We start from the raw sequence: 12659 nt of genomic DNA, 5'->3' as shown, positions 1-12659 counted from the left end.
ATATATAAATATCCAGAAATCTTTTTGCCTAGAAAAGAATATTTTTATTTATTTAAAAAAAATTATATATAGATGTTATAATTGGCCTTATTGACATGGAACGTCCTTTGTATGATTTTGGTTTTTATTTTTTTTTTATATATATTTTGCATTTCTGTGCCCAGTTTGTGAAAGAGATTTTGTAAATTATACATACTCCCAGTGTGGAATAAGAAAACTGAAAACAAAATAACTGTCGTTATTACGTATACGCAATAAATGTTGTTATACCCGCCGATCCGATCCCGAATTTGTAGATTGTCGACTCCAATCGATGTACCTTCCCGCTAACAAGATATTTAAAATAATTTTCAAGCGGCATCTCCAATTTTTCAGAATCTGTTCATATCACAAACTTAGAATTCCCCATCCACTACTGGTCACAGAATCAATTCATTCACAAAAAAAACATAACATTATAATTTTAGCTAACTTATTTTGCCTTTTATTTGATTACAAATAGCAAAGTGCTCATTTAACAGAAACTTGGAAAAGACAAAGCAAATGTAAACTTAATCCCAAGAATCGAGCAGAGCCACCATACCAAAACAATCAAGCACAACAACCAAAGAATCTTCATTCCTAAAATCTGGGAGTCCTGGCCTGAGAGTCTGATCTGAGAGAGTTGATTTCTTAACATTTTTCTTATCGTTCGACTTATACTTATTACTACAGTCACACGCAGACATTTTGTTTTGGGTTTTTTGCCATTTCGATTCGTTTCAGTTATAGTTATATCAAGTTATAGTTGAGTTCCGCCTAAGTTAGTTGGTTTATTTCAAGGATATTTGTCTCGTTCTTGGAATGCTGTTCCATTCGTTACGTCCAGTTTTTAGCGTTCTAACAAACATACATCATTAACTAGCTTTAAGCGGATCACAAACAAATTGCATTTAAACGTATTTAAAACCTAAACTAAACTGTTTTTATAAAATTACGACTTTTTCAATAGTTTAACTAGTTCTCATAAACTTAATCACATTTTGATGCGTGCTTCAAGTTCTGCGCCATGTAAAATAATCAACAAACCAATACTATAATTACTTTATACTTTTCTCTGTTATGAATATCGAAATTGACATAATATCGACAAGTTAACCTTTGAACTTTCTCACCTGCCACAGTCTGTATTTGTATATGTATGTGTTGAGTGTTTACGAAATGTGCCTGGTACAAAGGTCAATGTGCCAGCAGAGGTCAAAGGGTATAACTGATCTTTCTGTCTCCCCCTCTCTCTCTCTCTCTCTCTCTCTCTGTCTGTGTCTCTGTCTCTATCTGCCCCCACTGTCTTTTTCCCACCCACTGACTTGCCAAAAAACACCCTTTGGTTGTTGTTGTTATTGTTGTTGCAGGCACTATCGCACCCTCGCGAGATTTACCCGAATTAAGCGCCGAGGACACGATCCGCATTATCCTCTCGAACCTAAATTTAGTTGTGCCCGTCGTGGCGGCTCTGCTCGTCATAATCATAGCGATAATTGTTATTTGTATACTGCGTAGCAAGGGCAATCACCACAAAGGTATCTATGCTGACAACTAATTAAGAATTTCGATCTTTTTTTCGGTTTCTCTCTATATCTCTCTCTGAACACCAAAAAACTCCAACTCCAAACACCCCACACTTGCGCTATTGTCATGAACAAAAAAACAAAAAAAATATTGCCTGTACTGCCTGCCCCATATCCCTATTCGTTGTTGTTTTCGGCTATGTATTGCATGTGCGAATCCGGTTTGTATGTCCCAAATGAATCTCGAAAGGCACCATTGCGCCACTGGACGATGGCACGGGCCAGGGCAACGTGCACACCCGCATCCGACTGCCCGCCTGGATGCCCGAGTGGCTCGACCTGAACTTCATGGTGCCACTGATAGCCACCGTGGTGGTGGTGGCCGTGGGCATCTGCGTGGTGTGCGTGGCCTTATCCCGGAGACGAGCGGACGACATGCGCGGTGGCCAGAAGGATGTCTACTGTAGGTTATCCGCCCAAGGACATGCCCAAAACCGCACCTTTTTCTTACGAACCTTAATCAATTTATTTTTAATTGTAGATCCTAGCTCAATATTTTATTTCTGTTTTGTTTCGTATTGGCTAAATATTGGTCGGGAAATATTTGCAGTGTCAGGTTGACATTGAGAATTGGCTTGCTCTTACTTTAACCCTTTTTCCAAGTTTTCTTATTTAAATGTACAATTTAATTATTAAGAGATAAACACATTTTACAAGTGATAATCTCGGTTAGAAAGACAAAACCATTTAGTATTTTTGACATAACAATATCCTATCAACTTTTTAATTCTTGAAGAAAAGAAATAAATTAAGAATTTTCAGACTTTAGACTTTTTGAGTTTTACATACCCACCAACAATTTAGCCAATATGCCGACAGGTTTAGCCGTCACTCTTTAGTAAAAAATGATCAATTTTAAACATTTATTTAATGGAATGTCAGTGTGTAGTTTGGCTTTGCATGATTTACTTAAATTTGTTGAAACATTTATACAAGCTACACTTACAAAAAGAAACCAAAAGTTTGCACTTCAAAAATATACCAACACAACATCAAAATACTGAAAATATACCAAACTATTCAAATATATAATACCTATATAATATATTCAATTAGTGTCCATATCTGTGTGTTCATATAAAATCCATCATCGATATTTCATCGTCATTGAAACCAATTGGCCTATCAATTGCCAAATATGACTTGAAAGGTGTATTAAACATCTAATAACGTCTGAAGAATAGATTAATTTGCAAACCGAATTGTAAACTAATTTATTCACAGTTGTTATTGGCCCTGTGAAGTACAATATTTATATGCAATATTAGTTAATCCCAATTAACGATATATTTATACTAGCCCTATTGTTGTACATACGTTTTGCTTATGACCTGAGCAACTTTAACAATCGAAAATTAAATATTACTACTCTATCTATATCTACAATCATATCCTCCACAAAACAAGACAAATCAAATCTATCGTATTCGTTTTTGAGTTCTGAATACTTTCCGTACTTTCCCCCTTTTTATATACAACCAAAACTAAGATGCTTTTTGAGATCACCATCGAGATCCTTGATCGATGATTAAGTAAAGTCGAGTTAAATCCAAAATTAAGTTCATCGCTCATTTCATGTCATTGTTAACAATCGTAATCGTAATCGTTGACCAGTTGGTATATTTTAAAATCGAAAACAAATAACCAAAACACTTCACGTAACCTCTTTTGGAATCCTTTTTCGCAATCGTAACTTGTATTTTTGAGCTACTACTTAGCACATTTAGTGTGTTGACATGCCGCACCAAAACCAAAAAAAAAAAAAAAACCAAACAATAAAAACCGAAAAGTTAATTGTAAAATCCAGTAACGAGTGACGCAACAAGTCGAGATCGAAAACAGAAGTAAAGTATGCGAGTTGATTGAATGCGAGCAGCATATAATGAAGGAAAAGCATCTTCAGTGTTTCAATATTGAGTTGGCGATATCATATATTAATTCTAGACGATGTAGTTTACAATCAGACAATGGGACCCGGCGCCACCCTGGACAAGCGTCGTCCGGATCTGCGGGATGAGCTGGGATACATCGCCCCGCCCAATAGGAAGCTGCCCCCTGTTCCCGGATCCAACTACAACACCTGCGACCGGATTAAGCGAGGTACAGTCATAAGTAAGCATCTAAATTTCCAATGCAACATTTATTAATGCCGCCGATCCATGTCCGGGTCTTTGGCGAAGGCTCCTCAGATCCCTGGGCATGGAATGGGGCTTAGTTCTTTCTTCCATTTACTTTGCGAACGAAAAAGACACACGAAATGTATTTTGCGTTGCTTTTGCATACACTGAGAGGTGTAGACCACATCTGCCCAACATACCACACTCAAGCTAAGCTTTTCCGGACCAACAAAAATTCTTAGTGTTGCTTTTTTAAGCCGCTTCCTTATAAGTTTCCCATACTCCCTGGCATGAAAAGAACTATAAAGTGAACCCATTCTTAAATGTTGTTGTAAATTTAGAAACATTGTTTAATTTTGCATATTTCGGTTTGGGATTATCCCAGCTTTTATTGAAATTATACTTATCGTTTAACCCTCTTACTTCCCATGCACCTTCTCCAAATCCCGCACCACTTCGGTTGCTTCAATTCGATTATGATTTCCATTGACTTATCATTGATGTTGTACGAAATTGGAAATTGAAAAAATACCACACACGAAACGAACCCATCCACACCACACCCTGAATCACACAAAAACCACTCTGCGAATTGTCCAGGCCGCGGTGGCCTGCGCTCGAACCACTCGACCTGGGATCCCCGGCGTCCCAACCTGTACGAGGAGCTGAAGGCGCCGCCAGTGCCGATGCACGGCAACCATTACGGCCACGCCCACGGCACCGCCGAGTGCCACTACAGGCATCCAGGTAGGCGGAGCGAAGAGGAGGAGCAGCCTCTTCCTTCTACGCATTTTAGTTAATTACTCTCCCAAAGAAACCCCACTAACCCCACTTCCCAACCTTTTTGAATGGAGGGGGTCGATTTAAAATATTCTTTAGTAACTCATTTTATCTGTGTTCTACTTTACTGTCCCCTAAAAGAGTAGTGTTCAGCCCACAATGTCGCTAAGATTTGGGTTCAAAGCACCCATAACATATAATTCCTCTTTGGTGTTAACATATCTTAATCGCTAAATCAAAGCAATGCAAATATAAGACTTTTCTTGGTATCATTACGTATTCAAATCCGATATTAAGGTTTTAACTTTTTCTAGACAAGTTAGTCTTGTAAGTCTTGATATATAAATTGGCTTTGGAACTGCTTACACTTACACATTTTAAATGTTTACTTACAAAATTGAAAAAAAAATAATTAAATTATATCGACAACAGAAAAGTTACCATTTATTCTGTCATAAAAATCGATCCCTCCTGACATTGACATACTTTTAAGTTACTTTACCCAAACTAACATAAAGTCTAACTCCCGGTCGCACCCAGCTAACTCAAGCTAACAACTAGTAAGTAATCACTAGGTATCGGAAAAAAAAGGGGTAAAAGGTATCATTGCAGCATACTAAAAACACTAAACCAAAGCCACTCAAACAACACTTACCCTATCAAGGAAAACACACGTACTAATCGAATTCTTTTCCCGGAAGGCATGGAAGATGAAATCTGCCCCTATGCCACGTTCCACCTGCTCGGTTTCCGCGAGGAAATGGATCCCACCAAGGCCATGAACTTCCAGACCTTCCCCCATCAGAATGGACACGCAGGACCTGTTCCCGGACACGCGGGCACCATGCTCCCGCCAGGACATCCCGGACATGTGCACTCCCGCTCCGGATCGCAGTCGATGCCGCGAGCCAATCGCTACCAGCGCAAGAACAGCCAGGGCGGACAGTCCTCGATCTACACACCAGCTCCCGAGTACGATGATCCCGCCAACTGTGCCGAGGAGGATCAATACGTGAGTATCCAGCTGATTCGAAACTGCAAACAGATATATAATGTATATATACCTGAACCATAGCGCCGATACACCCGCGTCAACTCGCAAGGCGGCAGCCTGTACTCCGGACCCGGACCCGAATACGATGATCCCGCCAACTGCGCCCCCGAGGAGGATCAGTACGGCTCCCAGTACGGAGGTCCCTATGGACAGCCCTACGATCACTACGGCTCACGAGGATCAATGGGACGTCGCAGCATCGGTGAGAAGAGTAAATCGATGCATTTTAAGACTTAGGGTCGATTTCTTATTGTCATGTTAAGGTTATGGTTTGTAATCTGTGAAAGAGAGTTAATAATTGAAATTGTTTGGAAACATAAACTCGGTCTCTGAACGTTATGTTCATTTTTGGAAATACAAATCTTCACAGCAAATTAACTCAATGTCAATTCTTAACATGACATTGAGAAATCAATCCCTAACATACATGAATACTCGGACTGAATGTTAAGCCAATTTAAAGATTCCTTCTGTACTTTTTATACCCAAATTAAATAATTAATATAAACATTGATTAACAGGATCTGCTCGCAACCCTGGCAATGGATCGCCCGAGCCTCCACCACCACCACCACGTAACCATGACATGAGCAACTCCTCATTCAACGACTCCAAGGAGAGTAACGAGATCTCAGAGGCAGAGTGCGATCGTGATCACGGACCACGCGGAAACTACGGAGGTATGTTATGTGTACTTGCGTCATCCGAAAGGATGTTTAAGTCTTTACTACATTCAATATATCTAACATTCGCCGGTATACGTTTGAATGATCGGTCCAATTTTAAAACTTTCAATTCGACATCTTTTTCAATTCTATCTTTTTGAAAATTTGTGTAAAATATAATTCAGAAGACTCCAATGAGGGTGAGTGATCCAATCCGAAGTTGAGTTAGTTTGTGTGATTATCACGATCATTATTCGACAACCGATCACCTCTCATACTTCGATTTTTCACGAGCCCTTCGCCCAAGTCGTTCATAATCAACTAATTATAATCCATAAGATAAATCCAGTTATCATTGAACTTTTGTCATTATCATTGAAAATGTCCACACATTTCTCAGAGATTTTTTTGTTATCTCGCTCATCAGTAAATATTCATGCTGTGTTTTGCTAAATTATTTAAAAGAACATCAACGTGTTAAATGTCTTGAGTTATTTCAATTTTTCTTGGTTTTGGTACACATTTTTTTATGTTTGTTTACTATATTATTAAGATCCAATTGTATTGCACATTTTACATTTCATTTCACTTCATGGAGCACACCGTTTGCATTTCAATGTTTTATGTTTGTATCTAATCATGGGTTGACTCGAATTAATTGTGACTAGAAATCTGCATGGGAGGACTTTATAGAAGTTCGAACAAGTATAGATAAGGGGGATCCGCACTTATTTTAAAGGTACCTGCACGACGTTATTCGTTAAACGCCGATTTACGTTTAAGCTGATCTTATTTTTATGATTTCATCTTCATTCCGAATTTTTCTTTCTATTTTCTTTTATGGAACTTTATTAAATTTGTATATTACCCTAATCTATCGGTTCGGGGAACACAAACCAATTTCTTTTGCAATATTTTGAACCCCAAAATGCTGAACTCGCAGCAGTGAAGCGATCCCCACAACCGAAAGATCAGCGCACCACCGAAGAAATGCGTAAACTGATTGAAAGGTAAGACCAGGCCACGAGGTCTGCCCATAAATAATCACAACCCAATCACACGTAAACATCAGTTGTTGAGACAATTGCACAGAAGTCGTTGATGGTGCAGTTCTTCTTTCACTAATCGCAATTAATTAATCTTCCTTTTCTTTGTTTACTAAATATCCTAATTGTGAATGATTTTAATCGCTGACACTAGTCGACGACAGTTGTAAGTCTTGAACAAAGTCCTAACTAATCACGAATATCCGGCATGCCCACGCACCCATACAATACTAACCCAGAGTGCATCCAATCTTCACATCTATCTTATAACCCCACTTGAGTTCTTGTTTGTACTTTAATTTTAATGGTTTTGGTTTCGTCTTTAATTTGTTTTTGGTTTGGATTTTGGTTTGACAGCAAATCACAGTTGAATGTTTTGAAATCCTTTTGATAAACTACTCCATATGATAAGCAGACCCTATACCATATCTGTCTATCGCAAATTACTCAAGTGTTTCCATAAGTACTCGTATTAACAGTTTATTGCAGCTTTGCGCTTGGCCTCAGCTTGCCAAAAACAAAAAAACAAAAACCAGAAGTAAACTATGTTAAGCCACGAACAGAACATAAAGACACGGCCAACAAGGCGAGATGGGTTCACTTTGGAGTCTTAGAAGATCCGTAGAATAAAGCCCTCTGAAGATCCCATCTCGTTTTCATGCAATGCTTTGGTTGCAGCATAAACATAATCCTTATACTCTTGCCAAAGTACTCCTCTAATCAGATATATCTTTTCACGTGCAGAAACGAAACCGGCCCAAAACAACTCCAACTCCAACAAGCAAATGGCGCAGGATTCACAGCCTACGATACTATGGCAGTGTAATTTGTAAGCCCCTCCTCCGGTGATGGGCGTGGCATTTTAGCTTAGTGTTTTAAGTGCATGAAGTGCGTGGGAGTTGAATGACACTCAGACAGACACTCACACAGGTACATACACAGACAGATCATCACTACACACGGAAAAAGGGGGAGTTATATACCGCATATACACATAAATTATTCAACTACTTCAAGTAATTATAACGGAAAGAACCGAAATTTCAAGAAACATATTGATATTGTCTATGCAAGCAGCAAACCAAACATACATAAATATATATATAAATACATTCATATATGAATAACTACTATAAGTGTGTGCAGTAAATACTAAAGGAAATTACTAAAAGTTATACGAGAGATAACACAAGAACAGCCCGATGAAAAAAAAAAAGAAAAGAAATCACAAAAAACATACTTATGTATTCGCGTATAAATATTTGAAAAATAATTTTTAACAATGTATTTTAGTTCTAAGCGGTCTACCGAAATATCAGAGGAACAGCAACTACGATGAATCCTTGTGTGTAAAGAGAAGATTGATTTCAAAATCTGTTTGTGTAAACTTTTGCCATCTATGCCAGGAGCAGAAAACTCATCCTTTGCCTAGCCTAAGTCAAAGTCATAATATTAACTCGTCTAATTGATATACTTAGTCATAACATATACGAATTGTATGATTTCTTTCTATGCATTTTGTAACTTGTATGGACAGCGCACATTTTGAGTTTAGTTTGCGTTTTGCGTTGACTTGTGATGATTGTTAATTTTTAGAACTTTGTGAGTCAGTAATTTTATTCTGTATTCGCCTTATTCATTATTTATAGACATGTAATTGTCTAATTATATTTTAAATTTTATTTCTAATTTGAAAAGCGCTTCCAACAGAACAAATCGAAAACTGTTCAATGCACAAATCGCAGCCACAACATTTGAATGTATTATACAAAATCCACAGGACACTCAAAACCCACAAAGATACACACTTGCACGATTTATTAAGACCAATTCTGATATATCCCGTTTTGAACATGAGTTATACGCATTTGAAGCTTTAAGAGAACCTGAAATTGTTTATTTCACTTCATTTGGTCTATTTTAAGTTATTAGTTCGTAAGTTGCTAAATATATGATTTTGATTTTATTTAAAATTTTGATTGTCCTTTTTTTGGTTTTTAATTTGTTTGGGGTTCCGCCCATTGCGCCCAGAAAATCCTTGGAGATACCACCAACACTACAAAGACTGACTAATGCAAGCTGAAAACGAAAACGGATCAATCCAAGTTTTGCAGAATGAAGCCAATACGAAGGAGTGAGAAAGGAACCCAGTATTTTGCTCAAGAGGCAGAAATAGCAAAGCATTTTCGAGGTAACTCCATGATGCTTCAGCAGGGCACTGCCATGAGATCGGAATTGGATTTTGATCCTCGACCTTTGGGCACATCATAAAATGCATTTAACTAATGGGAGAAGAAAACACTTTTAAAGTTCTTTACTAGATTTATGATTTCATTTAACTCTCTTTCGGTTCCCACTTAACCTATCCAAATCAATACTCTCTTACCCAGACTTTACCAGTTTTATATAGATATATACGTATAAATAAATGTAGTGTTGTGAGAATACTAAGATTGCTTAACTATATGAATGTACTACAAATTTTCATGGCAAACGAACTACAAATATTAAGTAGTGTATAGTAAAGGAAACGGCATTTAATCAATAAACAATGGAAAGGGAAAACACCTACAAATTTTCAAGTAATTTAAATAGCAAGCAATATTCTAGAGTCAAGAGAACGTTGGATTTCAGAAATTGTAACGAAGAAACAAGATTTTAATTACCCTCATAATAATAATAAACTTTTCGGCAAATCAAAATCAAAACACAAAACTTTTGGCATTAAAAAGAAAAACGAATAATTAAACAAAGCGGTTTGAAAATTAAACAACTTAGGATAAGTATGGTAACATTACATAAAAACCACATAATCCATTTTTCATACTATTATATCATGCATGAATAATTCAACTCAAATCGAGTCGAACGCTTTTTGAGTTGCTTCATTGTCAGAAGGGATTATGACGAAAATTCACTTTTTGCATTTATTAAACGGCGCTACATACTTGTAATTATTTAAGCGATAAGCGTACATGCATATACAAACATATACAAATAATTTTTTACTTAACTTTACATAAAATGCATTAATCAAAATTTAGCTCCCAAAAGAAAAACATTATTGAGAAAGTCAGACACAACATCTCACACACTTATATACAAAAGGTACATTCAACTTCAACGCACATCAGGCTCGAAATCGAGAGAAACTAAGCACGATCAGCACACATTTGAATTCTGTAACCAAATGGGACAAGCAGTTTAAAACGCATTTATACTAATCACTCGCTCCTTCTTAGCAGAACGAATATTATATGAAATTAAGAGAAAAATCAATACCCCCAAGTGGAAACATTCGTAATCATTAAGCGCGGCATTATATGGTAAACCCCAAATTGAATACTACAAATATGTGTATTACTAATTACAATTACGAAAGCATAAATATATTAACTATATTAAATATTGAATGTATTGAATTGACAAGTATCGGCATGCCCGGGTAAAAACATCTCGCGCCCGATCCGATCCATGTGGAACGGATTGGTAGACCCCACCCAAAACTCGATCACTTTGCATGCCCGACAAGCGACAGAAAAATATATTGTCAGTTTCCAGTTTCAGTGTCATACAAGTCAAAAAGAAACCAATTAAAATTAAATAAATGCCAATTTATGTTGGATAAAACCAAAAAACCTTTCTTTCGAGCTTATTTTCACTGGTGGGTGCAACATTTATATGAATATAAAGGTTTTAAATAGATTTCCATATATATAATCAGCAAGAAAGTATGCAAAGGTTTTTTCTCTTATTTTTCAATAGCTATATTTTGCAAGCATACTTCTAAGCTTTGCTTCGTCATTCAGTTGGAATTATAAGATCAAATATTTGTATTGCAGAAAACCCGTTGGAAAACGAAAAAAACAAAAAAGTGAGTTACCATGGATATTTTAGGAACCTGACTTTAATTATTCTATTATTTATTTAAAAAAATATTCGTTCAGTAAATTTTGTTTTGTGAAAGTTAAAAAGTCCGTAAAATTGTTACCCTCATAAAAAATTATTCGTTTAATAATTGTTTTATTTATTTAAAAAATCTTTCTCTATAGACGTTCTTAAGAAAAAATAGAATGATATCTATATACAAGACAATCCTTGAGAGGCGATATTAATAATTTAAGGAAGTTCAAACCATTTAGCAAAACTGTATAAAAACAGGGGTTATTAACCTTTGACAAAATTTGAAATCATATTTTTGTCTATATTAACACTAAAATCGAGGTTTGCTGAATGATTGTAGCTACTATTTTTCTTTAGCAATTATATTTTTACCCACCATAGAGGTTTCCTCCTTTCAATTGACAACAGATGACTGTAAAAACTTTGAAATTTAGGACAACAAAAACCAGCCTTTCCAGCCGTTGTATTTGCACCTAAATGTTTGACCACGGGAGCCAGCACTTGGGATTTGCACATCCAGTTAGCGGCTGCAAGCTAAGCTCTCTGCAAAGAACAAGTGCTGATGCAAACACTGCAAGTTGGCCATGCCAATAGCTCACTGGCAGCTCACTCACTGACACCTGCAGGTCCAGATCTGCAGAAGTTACCCAAGTTGTGGCCATCATCATTATTTGCATACGAAGGCTTGCGGTGATTGCCCAATTCAATCAAAACCCATTTACAATTCACACTCTCCGGCCAAAGGTCTTGCGTAATATAATTATTTATTGCAAAATACGATGATTTATAACTAAATGTGGCTCATTAAATATATATCCAAGCTGCCATGCCCACATTTTGAGGAGGCCTTCCCAATAAAACCATGTGGATGTGGTCGGTAGTTAAGCAAAGGAAAAAAAAAATGAAAATTATTCGCAAACAATTGCGATTGGCGCCCGGCACATCCAACAATTGTGCATTGTCTTCGCTACTGTGACGCGGCTGCATAACAGAAATTTCAACATGCAAATGGGCGGAGGGGACAGGGGAATTGAGCGTTTAAGCGCTAAATGGCCTGCGAGCTACTGGCGATGGAAACATGACAAATACTCCCATCAAATATTGATCATTTAGCGTATCAGTCGCAGAACTCTTGGGGAAGTCATAAACTGCAATTGTCTTGAAGCGTTGCCATAAATCTACTGAGGGGTGCTGGGGGGGCAGCTGAATGAGAAGAGAAAATAAAATAAAAACAGAGTAAAAAATAATAACAATGTTTGACAATCAAGTCGTTTGCATTTGAATGGCTGGAGGAAGCAACGGGGGCATCCCATGCATGCCGAAAGCGGGCAAACACTGGAGTTGCAAGCGTTGAGCGTCAAGCGTGGCCAACATTTGGATAAAGGGGGCGTGGCAGCAGGTGGAAAAAGTAGGCCACAAGTGGCACTATGGCATAATTTGCATAGGCCAGTACGCATTATGTGAAAGAAAGAAAAGTAAAAAGTTGA

At 37.2% G+C, this 12659-nt stretch overlaps 1 protein-coding gene across 50 annotated transcripts in view; it reads left to right on the top strand.

Moving 5' to 3' along the window:
• The window catches only part of LOC108042439 (Down syndrome cell adhesion molecule-like protein Dscam2), a 67414-nt gene extending 58172 nt beyond the window's left edge, over positions 1 to 9242 (top strand). For 26 of the 50 annotated variants that reach the window (XM_044456645.1, XM_044456705.1, XM_044456672.1 and 23 more), the window contains exons 17-25: positions 1798 to 2010; positions 3552 to 3719; positions 4325 to 4471; positions 5206 to 5516; positions 5580 to 5760; positions 6080 to 6238; positions 6409 to 6423; positions 7167 to 7233; positions 8014 to 9242. In XM_044456645.1, coding sequence (XP_044312580.1) covers positions 1798 to 2010; positions 3552 to 3719; positions 4325 to 4471; positions 5206 to 5516; positions 5580 to 5760; positions 6080 to 6238; positions 6409 to 6423; positions 7167 to 7233; positions 8014 to 8095 — 1343 coding nt within the window. In that variant the 3' untranslated portion in view covers positions 8096 to 9242. Of the gene's footprint in view, positions 1 to 1391; positions 1560 to 1797; positions 2011 to 3551; positions 3720 to 4324; positions 4472 to 5205; positions 5517 to 5579; positions 5761 to 6079; positions 6239 to 6408; positions 6424 to 7166; positions 7234 to 8013 lie in introns of all 50 variants that reach the window. The other 24 variants (XM_044456763.1, XM_044456748.1, XM_044456731.1 and 21 more) reach the window with 9 other exon arrangements.
• The last annotated feature ends 3417 nt before the right edge of the window (positions 9243 to 12659 follow it).

This window comes from Drosophila rhopaloa, unplaced genomic scaffold, assembly GCF_018152115.1.
Source record: "Drosophila rhopaloa isolate 14029-0021.01 unplaced genomic scaffold, ASM1815211v1 contig_115, whole genome shotgun sequence".
NCBI classification, from domain to species: domain Eukaryota; kingdom Metazoa; phylum Arthropoda; class Insecta; order Diptera; family Drosophilidae; genus Drosophila; species Drosophila rhopaloa.
This window is presented reverse-complemented; position numbering and strand designations above follow the sequence as displayed.